A 19,771-nucleotide genomic window follows, 5' to 3' on the forward strand; every position below is an offset into this window, starting at 1 on the left:
AAAAAAAGAAAAAGATCCTGATGCTGTCTTCAATTTAATTATTTACATAATATATTAAAAAGCAATTATTAAGTAAAGAAAAAGAACCGATAGGTTGATCGATAAAGAACGGAACCAATAAGAGTAGAAGTATTGATACCCATCCCTAATGGGCCAATGATAAAAGTCCCTTTAATGGGTCATACGTTATCCCTTAAAGACCAAAGTTAAGTCTTAAATGTTGCTTTTGCTCCTCAATCTGCTGCCAAACAAACTATTAAAAGGTTGATTCAATTAACTCAAATTCAGAATAGATTTTCCACTTTTCAAAACCCATTAAATTCCAGTTAGAATAAATAAAAACACTCATCACTGAATTAAATGAACAAATGAAGGTAATTGTTGAAATAACGGAGGAGGCAAAAGAAGAACAGCATTATTAATTACTGTATTGACCACAATATTAGCTGTATTCTTTTTTTAAATCGTGTAACGTCCGTCCAAAACAAAGAGTGCAGGTCATCTGGTCTCACCTGACGGAGGCCGTACGGGAGCGATGCTCTCTGGAGTCCATCACCCAGCCAACGTGACACTCCATGGGGGGGTTGGAGCTGTGTCGGGTCTTCCTCTTCCTGGGCGTCTGAGAGGATGCAGAGAAACTTCAAGTGTTAAGGCTACAAATGTTTAGTCAGTGTGGTTTCTTTACCCCCCACAAAGGAGGCAAAATTCCATTAAAATAACGACGGCGGCCATCTCACCTTGGCATCTACGGGTCGACTTTCCTTCACCACCGGGTAGAAGCGCGGCGTCATGGTCTGGTCCTTCCGGTGAGGCGTGCGAGGCGTGCGGGGTGTCCGGGCACTGCGGTAGTTGGGCGAGTCAGGCACGGTAGTCGGGAGCGAGCGGGCTATCGAGGAGGGGTCGGGGGCGCCGAAGAGTTTGTTCGCCAGAGCGTCTGTGGGGACTGAGGACGAGAGGGGAGGAGCCGTTTAAAAACTGTGAAAAAGCTGAGATGTTCTCACTTTACATTTTCAAATTCTTTTCAATTTGTGACTCATGGATTAGTTGATTTAATCGACAGATCAGTAAAACTGAGTTTCTCTAAAGAGGATCACACAGGAGCATCACTTAAAATGTGCTCATAAGATTCTTGGAAACAAGTCATTCAGCATGAGAAAAGCATAAAAAAGCTACTCATCAAGTAAATTAATGTTAAAATACTTTAAAATATTGATGAATTTAAAAGTAAGTCATTGTGCTTCACTGTTATTACAGCAATCTTGAAATAAAACTCTTTAAAGTCATTAGAAGAGACAAACTGATGTCACAACATCAGTGTTCTAATGGCTTCATTTGTTTCTCAGCGTGCAGACAGGAAGTAGCCATTGATGGACTAAAGTGAGTAGTTAGACCACAGTTGTTACCACTTCAAAACAATGAGAGAGAAATTACGGAGCAGATTATCATTTAAACAACACGTATTTATGACTTTTTAAAGATCCTTTTAATGCCACTTTCATTAGGGCACAAACTGAATGAGAGCAATTCTCTTCTTCCTCAGAGACTAAATACTGTAATTTACTGTATTTTCTCTGGAATTTATGTTTGAAACACAAAGCAGCAGATATTCTTTTCGAGAGGACAATAACAACGGTCCTACGTTAAGTGTTGCATTATGGGTCGTTTGCAGTCGGAAAGAACAGCAAGTTAATGACGCTTCTGCTTCTTTCAGCCACAAAAGTAAAAAAAAATATTTTTATCTTGTCATTTCTCTTTGAAAATCTGTCATTTCAAGTTTTTTAGAGGCCTTAAGAAGCAAAAGTATCCAGTTTTCACTAGAAACTAGTTAGAAAATGTGTTTCTGTAGCAGAAGAACGTTTTGTCTCCTTTTCCATCCTGTACTTTGTGACCCCTCTGATTAGCGCTAGTGTTAACGTCACCTCGTATTCCATGTAAAGATCGTGTAAATACATCTTCTGTTTTCTGTGTTTGTCGTGTTCTTACTCTGCTGGGGTTTGGGGGGGCCTGGAGGGACTTCCTGGTTGGGGTCGACTGGGGGTTCAGGGGTCAGGCAGTCAAACTGTTCGCGGCTGATCAGGTGGACCTTCTTGAAGTTCTCCACCTCTTGCTGTAAAAATAGAGAAAAAACAGGCGTTAATATTACAACAAACTCTTATTTTCCTACAGTTTAATAAAAAAATAAGACTTTGGCATCACTTTGGATGAGAACGGTTTCTTGAAAAAAGCAAGCTCAGTACCAACATCAATGAAACACATTTTACTGGATCTCTAAATATAAACCAAAATATAAACATTAAGACTACATAAAAACAATCTGAGACAAATGTTTAACACGTTCACCATCAACAGACCTGATCTGCAGTAATCTGGACATTGAGATGCAGCAGCAAAACATGGCTGCCAAAAACATCCTTTTCACCTTCATGCTGCGTCTCTTACTGTTCTGACTCGAGTAAACCAACCGGCTGAGTTACATCTACTCACAAACCCAGAATATTCCACCAGTGACGATAACAAATACCAACAAAACCGTTACTGCTCCTCCTCCAACAGCAGCTCTATTTAAAACCTTCGAACGAGTCTCCCGAACCGTTGATTATTCCCACACTCACACTTTCATTCCACCAAGTATCCTCAGATCTTTGAGCAGCCATCTTTGCCTTCCCCCTTGCAGCCCGTCGGCTCGATCCCTCAGGCCGAGGCCTCGTACGTGGGGTGTATTTATAAACAAGCGTCCCCTGTTCCACGAGCAGCTGGACGTGTGCAGGAGAGCACGTGAAGTTCCCCACAATGAGTTCAACAATGTTACAATGGGCGGCGATGACAACAGAAACTACAACAAACAAAACAAACTCTCTCTTCTGTTTCAGGTTTCCATATCCAGAAAAAGCTCTAAATCTACTCATCATCTGGTTTTGGGCAGAAACACCTCCAATCTCACAAAGATGGAACGTGGAAGCGTTCAGAAGAGCCCGATTCCAGTTACGCTTCACTACAGGTTATTTAGTTTCAATGTGTTTCCAGGTGGATCATGTGATCCCCCAAAAACCTCCCCACTAACACTCATATTCTGGTTGAGTCTTCATGGTTTTTCTTTTTTAAAATCAATTGTGAGGGTTCATGAGCTAAGTGTAACATTTAATCAATATTAAAACCATCCATTCTCAAGACTGTACTGAGGTACAGCTGTGTGTTCTCTAATGCATGGGACAGAGCAATTTGAAACTCTGACAAAACGTTTATTTGTTTATGAATATCTATGTATTCTCCATTTTTTGTTTCAATGCTGAGATCAGAGTTGTGAAATGTTCTCTTCATTGATGTTTAGTCAGAGAAGAGACATGAAGATCTCATCACTTCTACAGCACGTCTACAGCGTAGATCTCAACCTGCACTAGAAACAGAGAGACCGTAATCTGAGTTTTAGCGCCGCTTTATTAACGATCTATAAGAGAAGAAGCTGAACTCACGGTTTTGGGACGTATGCATATTCACTTTCTCTTTGAGTTTAAGATAAGACGGATACCATCCTCATGTCGGTTTAGTACATGAGGCTGCTGCCAGTTAGTTTAGGATTAACACGTTATATCTTGTTTGTTTAATTCATAAAAAAAAGCCTAAAAGTAAAAATAAGTGCATTTTCTCAAAATGTCAAATTATTCCTTTAAAGTTTTCAGAGCTGCTTCATGAAGTGTTTTCTGCCATCAGACGTTTTTGAATTCTCAAAAATGTTTTTTTCCTGCATTTTTGGTGAATTTTAAATGCATTTTAACAGGAATTGTATATGTATTATGACTTTAAAGTCCCTAAATCTTAAATTCAATCAATGCTGGGTAGAAAACAGCTCTTCTGACACCTTTTAAAAAACAGTTTTGATTCTGTAAACCACATTATCGTCCCAGATCATCTTCCTCCAACCTCACTGGTCCCACACCTCCAATCGCACAAAAATGGAACGTGGAAGCGTTCAGAAGAGCCCGACTCCAGTTACGCATCACTACAGATCATTTAGTTTTGAATGTTTCCAGGTGGATCATGTGATCCCCAAAAACCTCACAACTAACACTCATATTCTGGTTGAGTCATTTTTTTTTTTAATCAATGGTGAGGGTTCATGAGCTATGGCTAAAGCTATGTGTAACATTTAATCAAAATGAAAACAATCCATTCTCAAGACTGGACTGAAGTGACTTATTTAAATATAACTGTTCATACAACATGTAACAGCATAACGTGTCAATTTACACTCGTTACAAGCATACGGCCTTTCCAAAATAAACTTTGCTTTTAAAAAGAAACTCAGTTAGATCTAGCCAGCAAAACCACTGGAAAAAGATCCGTCATTTGGGTTTAAATTACCTCGGAAATGCCGTAACTAACAACAAAAGTTACATGACAAAAACATCAACATTGCCAACTCATATCAAACAGGATCGGACAGCGGTTTCCTGGCTAAGATTGCCGTTTAAAAAACATAAGGAAAACATTTGTAGCATACCTACGTAAATATTTATTTTTTTGGAAGGTATTGCTATTGATTAAAGTGCCAAAAAAAGTGAGTTTTTCCACTTCTAACCGTCTTTGCAAAGACTGTATTTCAGGTGCATTTGGTACGCTCTGCAGTAGCAGTAGAACCAAACAGAACAACCTCCCCTTGACTGTAAATATTCATTCATAGGTCAACCGTGAAAAGCAGGACCTCACCTTGATGGTGGCGTACTCGGGCTCGTACGTGTCGTCCCACAGGTCCGCCTCGTAGTAGAACAGCCCGTCGCTGATCACCTTCACCAGCTCGCTGGTCAGCTTGGAGCGCGACGTGTGGTGTCCCGTGCGGTCGCCTCCCGGGTGCTTCCTCAGGTAGGGCGGCGTCTGCGTCACGATCAGGATCTTGTTGACGTCGTGGTCGTCGATCTCGCCGTCCGTCTCCTCGTCCGACCAGTCGGTGAAGGTGTTGCGACGCCCGTCGATCTGCTCCATCTCCTCGTCGAACATGAAGTCCAGCTCCTCGGGTTCGTCCGGCTCGGCTCCGTCCTGATCAGCGTTAAAAAAAATAAAGAATAATTATTAGAAGATCACCATGTTTGAACACTTGCAATTATCGGATTCAATTAGGGAAATTATCAACGATACTTGTGGCCAATTGTATGAGGTGAAAATTCAGAAAGGACACTTGTGGTTATCAATTAATCATTTATCAAGCCAAAATACTAAATATTCTGGGGCTCCAGCTTCTCAAATTTGAGGATTTGCTGCCTTTCTCTTTTTTATTTCATTATAAATTGAGTGAATGAGATTTTGGACTGTTGGATTAGAGAAAATGAACTATTTAGTTTAATTTTATGACAGTAAACATTTTTGTCTTAGCTCTAAAAAAAAAAAATAAAATATATATATATATATATATATATATATATATAATATAAATAATAAATAAACAGTTTAAAGAAATGGTTTTCTTCACCTTAACTCCTGGGGTAGCAGTGGAGAGCGAGGAGCCGGGCTGAGGCACCGGGGAGCGAACAGAGTCGTCTTTTTCCTTCTGCTGCTGTAACGAGGGGGCCTTCATCAGTAAAGGAGGAGGAGGAGGAGGAGGAGATATCGGGTATGAAAAGAAGTGAAGGGATGCAGGAATAAAAACAAGAAAATTAAGTATAAGATGGGGATAGAAAAAATAAATAAAATGGCATAAAAAAAAAAAAAAATAAACAGATGTTTTGAATGTTTAACTATGTAATTTAGAGTAAAACTGACGTCATGTGGCTGTGAGAATGAATATATCGGCTCCACATACACCGTGCATGATGGTGACTTGCCAGGATAAATGTGGATTGTTTGTATAATTTATTATGCATTTTTATTTATTTTTTTTAATTTATTGTCTAGAAATGTTGGTGAAAAAAATGAATTAAATAAAAAACATTTTTCCAGAACAAATAGTGACAGATGTCCCGCAAAAATGTGAGTCTATACAGTTTAAACTAATACAAAACAAATCACGATCTAGCATTGAATAGACCAAATGTTTATAAAAATGTCAGAAACAGGATTTTTATTTTAATTAATTTCATTTCTGCAACAACACATTTTTAAATGTAATGTTTAAGTCAATAATATTTAAATTCAAAGGCACTTTTTTCTGACTTCCTAGTAACATGCTCCTTCTGACAAGTGGCCACAATGCATCATGGTCCGTGTAAAACCTGTTAATGGAAAACTTAAATCTAATGATGGTATGGGTGGAGTCACCTTCTCTGCGCTGACCTTGGGTCTTGCCGGAGAGGGTCTGGGCCTCTTCTTGACCTCGATCCAGCACTCGGAGTCCAGGTCTGGGAGGCTGGCGGAGAGGCCCTTGGGCATCGTCTTGAGGTTGGAGGTGTCCATGTCGGTCTTGCTGTGGTGCTTGGCCGGCGTGGAGGACCTTGGAGAGCCTGCAGCAAACAGAGAGAGAACATTCGATATGATTACTTGAAGCAAAGATATATTTGTATAAATCAGATCTTATGAAGGAGGTTTCAAACCACTAAATTATGATAAAGACGGGCATTTCAGACCGAAAAAAGATCATTATTTTTGACTTCTTTCTCAAAAGCAGTAACCAAATAGGGCAGATCTCTACAGTAGAATCAAGAAAAAGTAAACTTTTCTTTCCATAGTTTGACGCATTAACAGAACAGATCAGACTTCTTTACCTTGTGGCTCTTCGTTCGGCTGCCTCGGGATGAACTCGGGGCAGTTGATGAGCTGGGAGAAATCGGTGGGGGTTTGGCTGAGCATGGCCAGGCCCGGCAGAGGCCACTTCTCCGGGTCCACCTTGCGACGGATCTTCATGTCGATCACTTCCACTTCCTTGCTGTCCTTCAGAGACTGACGGGAGAGAGACGACCATAACGAGATTATTGTACCATTGTTCGTGTAGTGTTATTCTAAGGGCTGGGAGACAATTTTTAATCAGAATTTGTCGTCTTTCAATGGAATCATATTGTTATTAAATCATATAACTAGACATCGTGATACAGAATTACACGTCTTAAACAAGCACTCTCAAATTTCTCAGAAAATCTTAACAAACGCCGTTAAATCAAACTGTCTGAATCATATTATTTTGTATTTGTGTGCATGCATGTTAACAGTCAGTGTTTAGGTGAAAATATGTACTTTTTTCCTCTGTAATTTCACTTAAAAAGGTTCAATTTGCACTAAAGTTCTTGATTAACTGAGAAAATACTCACTACTTTTCATTTGTAACGCATTGATTGATTGAATAACCAGAAAACATGCAAAAAATATATATATATATATCATCAACAAGATATTACATGAACCATTCTGTGATAGAAGATTTTGGCCACATCGCTCAGCCCTAATTAGTCTTCAAACTGTGTTCTAAGAAAAAGTTAATTTTTAATGAAGAGCTTGAAAGAGAAGGATTTACTTTAAGATCAACAAGAAAATAATCTACTATCACACAGTCCTGTTGCTGATCTGCTTTGCTTTCCCACCACAAACAATTCCTTAGAAATGGACAGATTTCTGACGCTTGCCTTACTGGAAATGTCCCTTAATTAGAGGAATGGTTACCATCCTCATGTCGGTTTAGTACATGAGGCTGCTGCCAGTTAGTTCAAAATGTCAAATTATTCCTTTAAAGTTTTCAGAGCTGCTTCATGAAGTGTTTTCTGCCATCAGACCTTTTTGAATTCTTCCTCAGCTTTTAGCTTTTGACAGCATTCAAAAATGTTGTTTTTCCTGCATTTTTGGTGATTTTTAATGCATTTTAACAGGAATTGTATTACTCATCAAATAAAGATTTGAAAACATACCGTCACTACAGCTGTGTGTTCTCTAATGGATGGGACAGAGCAATTTGAAACTCTGACAAAACGTTTATTTATTTATGAATATTTATGTATTCTCCATTTTTTGTTTCAATGCTGAGATCAGAGTTGTGAAATGTTCTCTTCATTGATGTTTAGTCAGAGAAGAGACATGAAGATCTCATCACTTCTACAGCACGTCTACAGCGTAGATCTCAACCTGCACTAGAAACAGAGAGACCGTAATCTGAGTTTTAGCGCCGCTTTATTAACGATCCTATAAGAGAAGAAGCTGAACTCACGGTTTTGGGAAGTATGCATATTCACTTTCTCTTTGAGTTTAAGATAAGACGGATACCATCCTCATGTCGGTTTAGTACATGAGGCTGCTGCCAGTTAGTTTAGGATTAACACGTTATATCTTGTTTGTTTAATTCATTAAAAAAAAGCCTAAAAGTAAAAATAAGTGCATTTTCTCAAAATGTCAAATTATTCCTTTAAAGTTTTCAGAGCTGCTTCATAAAGTGTTTTCTGCCATCAGACCTTTTTTAATTCTCAAAAATGTTTTTTTCCTGCATTTTTGGTGAATTTTAAATGCATTTTAACAGGAATTGTATATGTATTATGACTTTAAAGTCCCTAAATCTTAAATCAATGCTGGGTAGAAAACAGCTCTTCTGACGCCCATTAAAAACTGTTTTGATTCTGTAAACCACATTATCGTCTCAGATCATCTTCCTCCAACCTCACTGGTCCCTTTTAAAGCGCGCTTACCTCCATGATGAGGTTGACGTCGGTGGTGAGAGCCTGCACTCGGTGGAAACTGGCGACGAGTCCGATGGGCAGGAAGCCCCCCTGGTCCATCTTCCTCCGCAGGAAGAAGTCTCGCTCCAGGTTGTCCAGGCTGAAGTAGTACTCACTACAGAGGGGAGAGAGAAACAAGGAAACAAATCAGCCGTTTGTTGCAGCTCCGTCACATCTTTTCCTCCATGAGCAAAGACACAAGGCAAACAAATGTAGAAACACTGGAAACATTGTTGAATTGTTTTTTACAAGTGTGCCACGTGGGACCAAACAGCTTCTAAGGACCCACTAATCCAAACCAGAATACCTGACAGGATTTCAAAGTCTCAGAGTAACTGGATGCATATTTAAAACTGGAGGGGGCACCGAGTGCACACAAGGAAACCGTTATGCTCCTTCAGTGCCAAAGAAACTACTGTCTCCTCTAACAGTGAAGTGTCTTCCTCTGCCAAGCGTTGACTCCAAACCTGTTGTGGTTGGGTAACGGGGCAGAATTACAAGAGGGGGTGCATATTTTCTGTTTCCAACATGGTTATTGGAGTTATATGTAAAATGAAGCTAATTTGGTGATGTTTAAAAAAAAATATGAAAAGTTATTCTGTTATGTGAACAAGCCAGCTGTGTCGAACTGTTCTGATCAACGTTGCCATTTCATTATTAAGGGAGCGTCACCCAAACTCTGGTCACTAACATTAGAAAGAAGAAGAGAGTATAGTTGAATTCATTTTTACATTTTAACCAACAAGACATCTCATCATTTCGTTTTTACTTTTGCTTTCTTCATGTCTTAGTTTGTTTTCTTGCTCAGATAATGAGACAAAATTTAATGCGAACTAGAATTTATCAAATCTTCACAGTATGGCTCGTCACGACTACCTCTCTACTCTAGAAAAACCCTGATAGAAAAACATTTTGTGGTCCACATTATTGTCTGTTGTAGGCAAGAAACTGTTCCAGACCTTTGTAAATCCGATTTAAGCCTTTATCATAGGATCTGATTCTGATAGGACACGGATTTCAAGATTTTTCAAGACCTGCAGATCTCAACCGCTTCCTGAACAGACGACACGTTTGTAGTCTGAATAGTAGTCGTTTTAAAAGATGAAGCAAAAATGCACGCCGACCTCTTTAGGAGACGCCATCGTTGTTTTAAACAAACAAACGCTTCCCTGTGTCGTCATACACACCTAAGCCACGCCCCTACCTGATAGTACCTTCACACAGGAAGCTGATTGGTCCGTGCTCTAGCTTACCGATCAGAAACGCATCGCTTTTTAACCCTGACAAGATGGATTTTCTTGCGATATTTGATCCCACTATTGTTACATGATTTTATGACATTGAGAATCCAGCTGCCATGCAAGCCAACACTAGAGGTACTCATCAAATAAAGATGTGAAAACATACCGTCACTACAGCTGTGTGTTCTCTAATGCATGAGGCAGAGCAATTTGAAACTGACAAAATGTTTATTTATTTATGAATATTTATGGGTTAGGGTTATTCTCCATTTTTTGTTTCAATGCTGAGATCAGAGTTGTGAAATGTTCTCTTCATTGATGTTTAGTCAGAGAAGAGACATGAAGATCTCATCACTTCTACAGCACGTCTACAGCGTAGATCTCAACCTGCACTAGAAACAGAGAGACCGTAATCTGAGTTTTAGCGCTGCTTTATTAACGATCCTATAATAAAGAAGCTAAACTCACATCTGCCTCTTGATGTAGTCCTTCAGCAGGTCCTGGTCGACGGAGAAAAGGTCGTTGCTGCTCATGTTGTCGTAGTAGTAGGTCACCGTGTTCCCAAACTTCTGGGCGTGGGGTCCGTCCTTCACATCGTAGGACTTGTAGCCGTAGTGGTAGTCGTAGTGGCCTTGACGGGACAGAAACAGTCAAGAGATTTACATCAGGGCAAACCTTATGAAATATTCTATAAGTCATTATAAGCTTAAAATGAATTACAGACAACACACCAGAAGTTATACGTTTTCTGCTAAGCCATCTTTTGAGTTGTGTGTTACAGCTTGTGTTTTTTACTCTACTCGGTAGTATTTGATGGTCGGAGTTAAGCTTATGTATTAAATTATACATTTTGATAAATATATCCGGAGGGCATTTATATTTTGAATCCAGTTGCAAGTAGATAAATTACTCCACTTTATTAAGTTTTGCGTCAAACCTTCATTTGAAACTTTTCACTTTTGTCTCTCAAAAAATAGCAAAATTATGGCCAAAAGTAAAGTTGTGGGAGGGAAAGAATAAAACAAAACTGCAATCAAATTGATTTTTTAGTATGGAGCAGAATATAAAATCTGTACTAAAATATACAACAATCCTCTACAATGGACAAAAAAGAAAAAAAAAAAAAATGGTATTTGAAAAAGTATAGAAGACCTATCACATGATATAGGCCTCCTCTCTGATGCTTGAGGTTAAATTACATTAAGAAAAACAAAAATGTCATAAAAATGACATTAAAAGAGCTTAGAGACTGAACGTAGCCACTGAAAAATGTGTGAATGTACTTTAGTTTGTGGGAACAGACACACATGCGAGAGCCGACTAAATACATAAAGACAAAGTTCAACTGCTCGTCATCAACTCTGACCGTTTCTTCAGTGCTGCTGAGAGTAAAACAACGTGTCCTCAAGGAGACAGGAGGGACGTTAAAGTGGACTTAACGGACGATCACTTTTGTTTTTCCTCCTCCGGGGGTTTCAATCCTTGTTTTCTTTTACTTCTCCTCCCTCTCATAAAATCTAAAAAGGTAGCAGTGCTCTCTCTACCTCAGTCTGTCGAGGGACTAAGAAAGGGGAGGCAGCGAACGGAGAGAGAGGAGGGTAAGAAAAGACAATGTGCTTAAAATGAGAGTGAAAAAACAGGGAGAGAGAGAGAGGAGAAACCTGCCAAAACCAACAGGCCTTCGGGGAAACCTGCCTCTCCAGTTGGAGCCAACGGGCCTTTTCCTCTTTCCAAAACTCTGGTTGTTATTGCACGTTTTTTGTTTTCTCTGTGGCCTCAGTGGGGCCAGTTTAGGGGTCACCTCCCAGCAGAGTCGGCTCAAACGCAACCAAAACTACACAAAAAAGTTATTTAGTTAGTTATTATGTGTACAGATTGTAAAGCCCTCTGAGGCAAATTTGTGATTCTGGGCTATACAAAATAAACTGAATATTAAGCTTTTCTATCTCAAAGCAAGAAGAAGATGAATATTTAAAAGGAGTAGTTTGGTAGATGAGAAGATTGATAGCTGTCTCATGTCTGTGAGCTTAATATGGAGCAACAGTCAAGCAGTTCATAAGCTATAACAACAAGCTTTATCTCGTTTGTTTAACCCTTTAAAAAAAAAGGTTGATGTTTGCATAATCCTCTTTAAATCTGATCTAAAATAAACACCATAATAGCTAGGAAATTATTTTTATTTTTTTTGCAGAGGAGAGCTAAGGCCTCTGTCATTTTGTTTTATTGTGCTTGTACCTGAACATAATGAAACTATAAATGCCTTATTTAACAAAAAAAAAGAGGCAAAAAACATGCATAGTTAGATAGCTACATAGTGAAACATATCTCTATCTAAAAGTTTTTCCTCTTGATGAAGGCGACTTTTGTTTTATTGTTTTGCTTCAATGCTGAGATCAGAGTTGTGAAAAGTTCTCTTCATTGATGTTTATTCAGAGAAGAGACATGAGTGCTCATCACTTCTACAGCACGTCTGCAGCTTAGGTCGGATACTAGAACAGCCTTAAGGCCTTTACACACTAGAAGAGTTTATTTCGTGCCATTCATTTGAACTTCAATATCAATATATTCTATCAAATTGTTTTTATCACAAATACTTTTATAAAAAAAAAAAAAAAAGAATTCTGATACAAGATTGATTTTTCTGAGCCTTCATGCCACGAATAAAAGCATCAACCAGATGTATTTTGCTGAGAGGAAATGTAAAGACCTTTAAAGTGCAAAATAATGTCATTTGAAGTCTGTATATCACACACACTACAGACTTTTTATTGAAAAAGTGTTGCAACTGTTGCATATTTGCATCACCAAATGTCGCTATATTAATGTATTTCACATTTCTGTCATTTATTCAGTTGTGGAAAGTTCTTAAACGTTTTTGTGCGTATAAGACCTTTGTCGCCTTTTTATCTTTTGTTTCAGTTTTCATATACTGTATGTCGCTGTGAATTATTTTGAGTATCAATGTCACAATGAATTCTGGTGAGGAACTGAAGTGGTACTAAGAAGTTTCCTGTGGTGACACACACATACACACAGTGGTGAAATCCTCACCAGGGCCAGTCTTGTTTCAGGAAACACAAAAAAAGGCTGATGACCACAAATGAAAGGCCAAGAAAAGAAGGTCTTTTTTTGGAGAGCAGAAAACTTCACATTCTATGCTTCTCTTTCAAGTGTAAAATAAAAACAACAACACATACCTCTGCCACCTCTGCCTCGTCCCCGACCTCTTCCTCTTCCACGGCCGCGACCCCTGAACCCACCACGGAACGGCGCTCCCTCGCTCTTCACGCTGGACACCTCGTCGTGGTCGTCGCGCCACTCCCGCTCGTACTTTTGACTGTGCCAGTCTGCAGTGGGGGGGGGGGACAAACACAAACACATTATCACACTAAACTAAATATGAGTTTGCAGGATTATAACTGTTTTTCAAATCATAAACAAAAGTTACTTTTAACTTGAAATCTTTTGCAAAGCAACAGATCAACACATTTCATTTTCTCAGTGAATTTAAGAAACAACCTATTTATACTGTACTTTTAAACAGCTGAGCTATCAAAAGCAGAAGTAGCAGATCAGTAGGAGCACACACACACACACACACACACACACACAGATCTGTCCACATCCTGCTGCTGAGTCATGCACCCAGTCACAACCAGCTAAATGCAGAAACGTCCGACCGTGGATAAACAGTGCGATAAATTAAAAGCGGTTTTCATGACTCAAACTACTGCTCATAACTCTTTGCATTTAAAGCTGCACGTTGAACCGGCTGGGTTGGGATTCGACACCCGTCAGCTGCAGTGAGCGACCCGGACAGACTGACCTCTGAGGTCGTTCCTGGCGTTGGGGGGCAGACGGGGGTTTTCGTTCTGCCTGCTGTTGTTCCTGGAGGCCGAACGCTCCCGTGGACCCTCGGACTTCACCTCGATCATCAGGGGAACCCACTTCTGCTTGTTTCCTGTTTGATACGAGACGGAGAGACGACGCAGTTAGAAAAACATTTTGTCATTTAGGCTATTGTTCATCATTGAAGTCTTTAGTGCTGCCCGCTTGTCAGCTTAGTGAACTGGTCGGTCATTTTGGTTTTAGTTAACAAACATATCGTTAGATGATAAGTTGTTTTTTGGAATGTTGAATTACTTATTTTGAAGAAAACACATTTTGTAAAGAAAACATTTGAAGTGTGCTTTTGTGTGATTCTTTGTGGAGATTTTTTTTTTACAGATCTGTCAATTAAATCAACAAAAATATTAGTCAACAAAAATATGGTTGACTTAGAATATCTTTGGTTTTCTGAAAGGCGTCTGCAGGATTCACCTAACTATTTTCAGAACATTCAATATCATGTGACTGTGTTTGAAATATATTAACATTACGAGGGGAACTAGTTTATTTTCTGCTTAAAAATGCACTTAAACTTTGTATATTTTGAACATTTTTCCTGCCAAAAATCTCATATTTATCCAAGCTGCAAATCAGAGGAAACAAACTTTCTAAATCTAGTGACCTTACGAATACCCTTTGTATAAATAGAATGTATGAACAGCGATAGGATATGTTCATATTTTTCACTACTAAGCACTATGAATCAAATGATTAGAGTTGGATTAAAAAATAAAAATGTCAAACATTTCGGATCACTAACTTCTCAGGACACAACGAGGGCTATCTGCTTTTTGTAACCTTCATTAGAACAAATTGCGATCATTACTGCTGATTCTTTTACTGGTGAACCAGCACACAGTCCGCTGTAGTTCCTCAGTCGGCCTGCAGGGGGCATTAGTGACCTGCTGTTTAAAGCATCATCTGGCTGTTGGGGGTTGGTTGTGAGTGTGTGACAGATAGCAGAGGCAGTGGGAGAACTGACAGCAGATACAGGGCCACGTCTCTTTAAACTGGCTGACACTTTACACACCGAGGACCTTTTGACAGCAGCTATGTAGGAAATCACTTCCTGGAACAGGAAGACGACGGAGCAAAACGTTGGACCGACAGCCACGTTGGTGATTGATTGTGCAATTAATCAAGCTTTGAATCCTCTTAAAGTGAACGTCACACAAAAGCCTAACGCCCTGATACTAGAACACATCAGGGGCTGACAATTTAGTGTCTAAATGTGGATTAATGTGACTAACATGAGTGTTTAAGTGATTTGCTTCAATGCCGAGATCAGAGTTGTGAAAAGTTCTCTTCATTGATGTTTAGTCAGAGAAGAGACATGAAGATCTCATCACCTCTACGGCACGTCTGCAGGTTCATTATAGTGATTTATTGTTTAAAATATAACTAGACTTAGGCTTGATATTAAAATATATCGGCAGTATTTGGACATACGGACTGCACTGCTCTCACATCATTTATTTCTAGAGTTATTATTGGGTTTTTTTTAGTTTAGTATAACTGATACCATGTCAACATATTAATCTTAATTTTTGACGTGTCTATCAAGGCTTATTTTAGCTTTAGTGGCTAAAGTCGGTTACTATTACAAACACGAGCTGCGTTTCCACGAGGAGATTCCTGGTCATTTTAGTCCCGAGACTAAATCTTCAAGGAAATAAAAGTTTAATTCAGTCTGTTTGTTTCCATAGCGATCTACAGAGCTGGAGAGTAACGAGGGCTGCCGGAGGACACAGAGGTAAACACACTCTGCAACGCGCAATTCAGTGTGCTCGCCCTATTTCATACAAAAATCAACATTTAATAAAACAATAACATTTTTTTATGTTTTGTTTCACTGCCACGACATTTACTAACTTATGAAATGTGAAGGAGGAAAATGAAACTAAGAGCGCCGGTCTCCACAGTAAAGCAAGTGTAGAGTATTTGGTGGTTCTTTATTTAGTGCTTTAGAACAAAACTGCATTGAAACACTTTTTTTGTCTGCTCACTCTCTCTTCTTAAAATGAGTCAGGACACCGACAGCAAAGCCTGATTTCACTTTAAATGGTATCAGATAAAGAGACTTCCCTCGTCCTAAATCGATACTAGAGTTTCCTTGTTTGATGAATGAAGTGGTACATGAGTTGAAGGTCATCTCTGTACACAGAAAGTTCCTGTACTTTCATGAAGTACTATGAAAGTTCCTCAAAAGACTCCTAGTCCCTGGGGGTAAGTTTCAGGCAAAGAAAACTTGCACTTTTTAATGATAAATTATACTCATCATTAAAAAACCCACACAAACTTAGTGGGAGTATTTACCTAAAAAGTGAAAGCGTACGCTAAATATTTGACCAATTCCAATAACCTCTTTATAGCCACGACTATAAAACGCTTTAAGAGGCAAAAACAATTGTGGTGTAAGTGTTTTATGAACAAGTGTGGTCCATAAAACCTGAACAAGGCCTTGGATGCTAACATTAGCACATGCTATTGTTTAGCATCTATCAATTTGCCATTTTTCCATATTCACCTTTTTTCTTGGGTCCGTTCTTCTGGGAGTCGTCGTCGCCGTTCTTCTCCTCTCCGGAGTCGTCAGACTTGGCCTTCAGGTTCTCCTTGCTCTCCTCGTTGCTCTCCCTCTTCTCCTTCAACTCCTTCAACTCCTTCTTGACCGCCGCCGTCGTCATCGTCGTCTTCTTCGGAGCCTGGAGAGATTTTAAAAAGAAAACGAGGTTTGGATGTTTAGAAAAAGAGAAGCAGAAACAGTTCGGTCCCGTCAGATGGAGACTGAAGACCTATTCAAAGAAAATGCGAGTTAAAAGGGGATTTTTACAAAATTACATAACATTGTTATTTCCTGATTTAGCAAAGTGGAATCTGAAAATATTTAGTTAAACATGCACAAGATCAAAGTCAAATAAAATACTTCACTTTCGCTTTACCTCTCCACAGAACAGTGACGGCCCAATCCTTAACTCAGCAACATTGCTGACAGGCATTATTTAAAGCTATGCTAGTTATGTCACACTTTGGATTCCTCAGCATGGGCATGGAGCTCTGCTAAGAGAGGTCTTTGTATCCAAAGAGTTTGAAGGATGCCCGAGACATTTAGCTATAGCCTCAGTAATTCAGAATAATATGTATTTAGCCTAGAAACAGCTAAATCAGGACCTTTGAGACGAGTCAGCTGGAGGCTACGTTATTAGCCGACTGAGAGCTCACGTCAGAGTAATTGGATACTAAAAGAAGGCTAGTAGTTATCGCTTCAGACAGCTAGAGAGGCCGTTTTGTCTACGTCTGTGAAATCAAGGACTGATTGTTAAATCTGCATAGCAACAGTAGCAAAGGAAAGGGCTGGGCTAAGAGAGCAGATTACTAGAGGTTTCTCAATGGTCCCACGATCTATTCGAACCTTTACATTGAAAAAGGACAATCCCTAACCTTAACCAACTAGCAATGATTTTTGCAATTCGGGGGGGGGTTACAACCTAGACACGGCAGAGGTCGTAGCGTATATCCCACTGGAAAATATAACAGCATGACACAAAATGTAGCGTTTAGAATCTTAAATAAAAGTATAAAATAAATAAATCCAATGTTTAACTAGTAGAGGAATAAACTGGTATAAGTACAGAGAAACGTTTTGCATTCAGAATGAAAGAGGTTTCATATTCAAATCAAACAGATTGAGGGAAACATTTTAATCCGTTCAGGCCTCAATGGAAGTAACCGGGACAACGTCGACTTTCGCTTTAATGTTTTGCTTCAGTGCCGAGATCAGAGTTGTGAAAAGTTCTCTTCATTGATGTTTATTCAGAGAAGAGACATGAGTGCTCATCACTTCTACAGCACGTCTGCAGGTTCAGTCTGATCCGCGTTTCTCCAAATGACGGAAGAAAAGTTGTAGTTTGATTGTTTACGCGTGTGGTTTAAAGGTTTCTTTATCCCGTCTTTAGTTCGTCCGACTGCAGCAGAGCAACACAAGTTTCAACCCACTGTGCTCCAACCAAGCCTGAGCTAAACCAGCAGTAACGGACACGGGGTAGTTCACCATACAAGCGTCGCCTTTATCTTTCCCTCACAGAGCCGATATCTGAGTTTAGTCAAATAAAAACAGAGTTCATCTACGACGGCTCGGCTATCAGCGACACACACGTATCTGCAGAGTTTGCAAAAAAACGAGTCATGCAAAGCGCTTGTCTCAAGTGGAGTAAGTAGCTGGAGGTTTCACACATTTCAAGACCATTGTGTGTCCAGACACACTAACGCACTAACACACACCGTGACATGCTCAGCCTTCAAGGTATCATATTGCAAACTAAACTAATCCATCACACTGAACTCAAAGATCCACTTCAAACATGCACTTTAGCTCTTAACGTTGTTAACAGGGAGTTACGTCAAACTGCAAAGGAGGCACGAGCAAGCCTTTTAGCAAATGATGACCTTTGTGATTAAAATGATTGTGATGAAAATGGTGGAGGAATGAAATTTAGAAAGCAGAAGGAAAACATTTCCAAATCGAACTAAAGGTAAGCATTGTGCTCATCACCTGCTGCAGTGCTTCTGATCTTTGCCCTCTTTGACATGTTATGTTGTTCATGAAGGCTCTTTATATTATTGACGGGGGAGTTTTTGGGAGCAACGGACAACATCAGTGCAATGTCTCTGTGAGCAGGAACTAAAATCCCTTTGTATCACCAACAAGAGTTAACCTGCTGCTTCATCACATCTTCATCATCTAGGTTGCTGAGGCTCAATACCGTCATGTGCATTTGCTCCTTTAGATTGTGTGGTGCAAGAAATCAGCTATAACTTCATATTAAAAACTATAAGTAACCAACTCAGATTTATAAAGACATTTAAATTGTGTTGTATATTATTGTGATGCATATTGTATTTATGGATTTGATGGTTGTATGATGACTTCTGCATCAACGCTGTCTTCACATAAAAAGGACAACATTTGCAAAAATGATTTGTTGACTTGTGACCTTATGTCCTCTCTCCCAAATGATGTCAAATAAACTGAAGAAAAAAAAACCTTTTGAGTAATTTGTGGACGGACAGAGACGTGAGTGTGCAGGAGATGACTAAGCAGAGCTAACTTTATCAAGCTAAGCTAACTAGCTTCCTCTTTGAGTGGAATATAAACTCGTGAGACATGATGACTGTTTTTAAAAAAGGGACAGTTTGATGTTTCCTGATATTAAAAGGTGATCAGTTTGACGTTAACTGACTCTACGACATTGTTTGATGTCATTTTCAGCATTCTTTCTTTTTTTTTTTTTTAAATTGTTAGGGTTTTCACAAGCTGCAAGTTGAACTTACAGTGGATCTCCATGAGTCTTTGACCTGCCTGACAGTCGGCGGGCAGGGCACGGTCCGTGTCACTGCCTCGATCTGAACAGAGGGAGGGAAGAGCAGTTTAGAGAGGACAATGAGGTGGACCATGATGTAGACACACAAACATTCACACTGTATGAAAGACAATGCACAAACACTACGCTTGCTTGGATGAAAATGCTCTAAAGCGTCTAAAAAAGAAAAACTGGACTTGAGTGTTTTAAACCTTACCTAACGTTTGGAGACTTTTTCAGACCCCAAGGTGAATTCATAAAGGTCCTTCTAAACCCTTGATGTTTTAATCTGTTTATTTTCTGCTATGGCGGGGAGGAAGGGAGAAAAACAAATGATTGCCTCTTTAAAAGCTCCTCTGTGTTGTGCAGCTCTGCAACAACAACACCAGAGCAATATGCTTCTTCCTGTCGCCATCAAACACGATGAAAATGCCAAATGGATGGGGCACAAACTGTGGATAATAAGAAGCATCTGCTGCGTGTACAGTCCACTGAGCTCCCTCTGGGTTTCATAAAGTACATCCCATATTGTCTTAGCGGCTAAAACGGCTAATGTTGGGTCATTGAAATGAAGACAAACCACATAAACAACGTGTGCTTATCGCTTCGGATTCTGCACAGATGGAATATGGGCACATTCTTTTTTAGTGAGGACAGAGAGGAGTGA

General features: G+C 39.5%; 1 protein-coding gene across 1 annotated transcript in view; it reads right to left on the bottom strand.

Moving 5' to 3' along the window:
* Nucleotides 1-19,771, bottom strand: part of larp1 (La ribonucleoprotein 1, translational regulator) — a 50,471-nt gene that overhangs the window by 5,926 nt on the left and 24,774 nt on the right. Inside the window, 13 exon segments of the mRNA XM_054625422.1 lie at nucleotides 513-619; nucleotides 738-943; nucleotides 1,984-2,107; nucleotides 4,705-5,031; nucleotides 5,462-5,560; nucleotides 6,247-6,428; nucleotides 6,690-6,864; nucleotides 8,589-8,733; nucleotides 10,328-10,490; nucleotides 13,057-13,206; nucleotides 13,686-13,820; nucleotides 16,275-16,449; nucleotides 19,076-19,147. Of these exon segments, the coding sequence (XP_054481397.1) occupies nucleotides 513-619; nucleotides 738-943; nucleotides 1,984-2,107; nucleotides 4,705-5,031; nucleotides 5,462-5,560; nucleotides 6,247-6,428; nucleotides 6,690-6,864; nucleotides 8,589-8,733; nucleotides 10,328-10,490; nucleotides 13,057-13,206; nucleotides 13,686-13,820; nucleotides 16,275-16,449; nucleotides 19,076-19,147 (2,060 nt within the window).

The sequence above is a fragment of the Anoplopoma fimbria genome, chromosome 24 (genome assembly GCF_027596085.1).
Source record: "Anoplopoma fimbria isolate UVic2021 breed Golden Eagle Sablefish chromosome 24, Afim_UVic_2022, whole genome shotgun sequence".
Lineage (NCBI taxonomy): Eukaryota > Metazoa > Chordata > Actinopteri > Perciformes > Anoplopomatidae > Anoplopoma > Anoplopoma fimbria.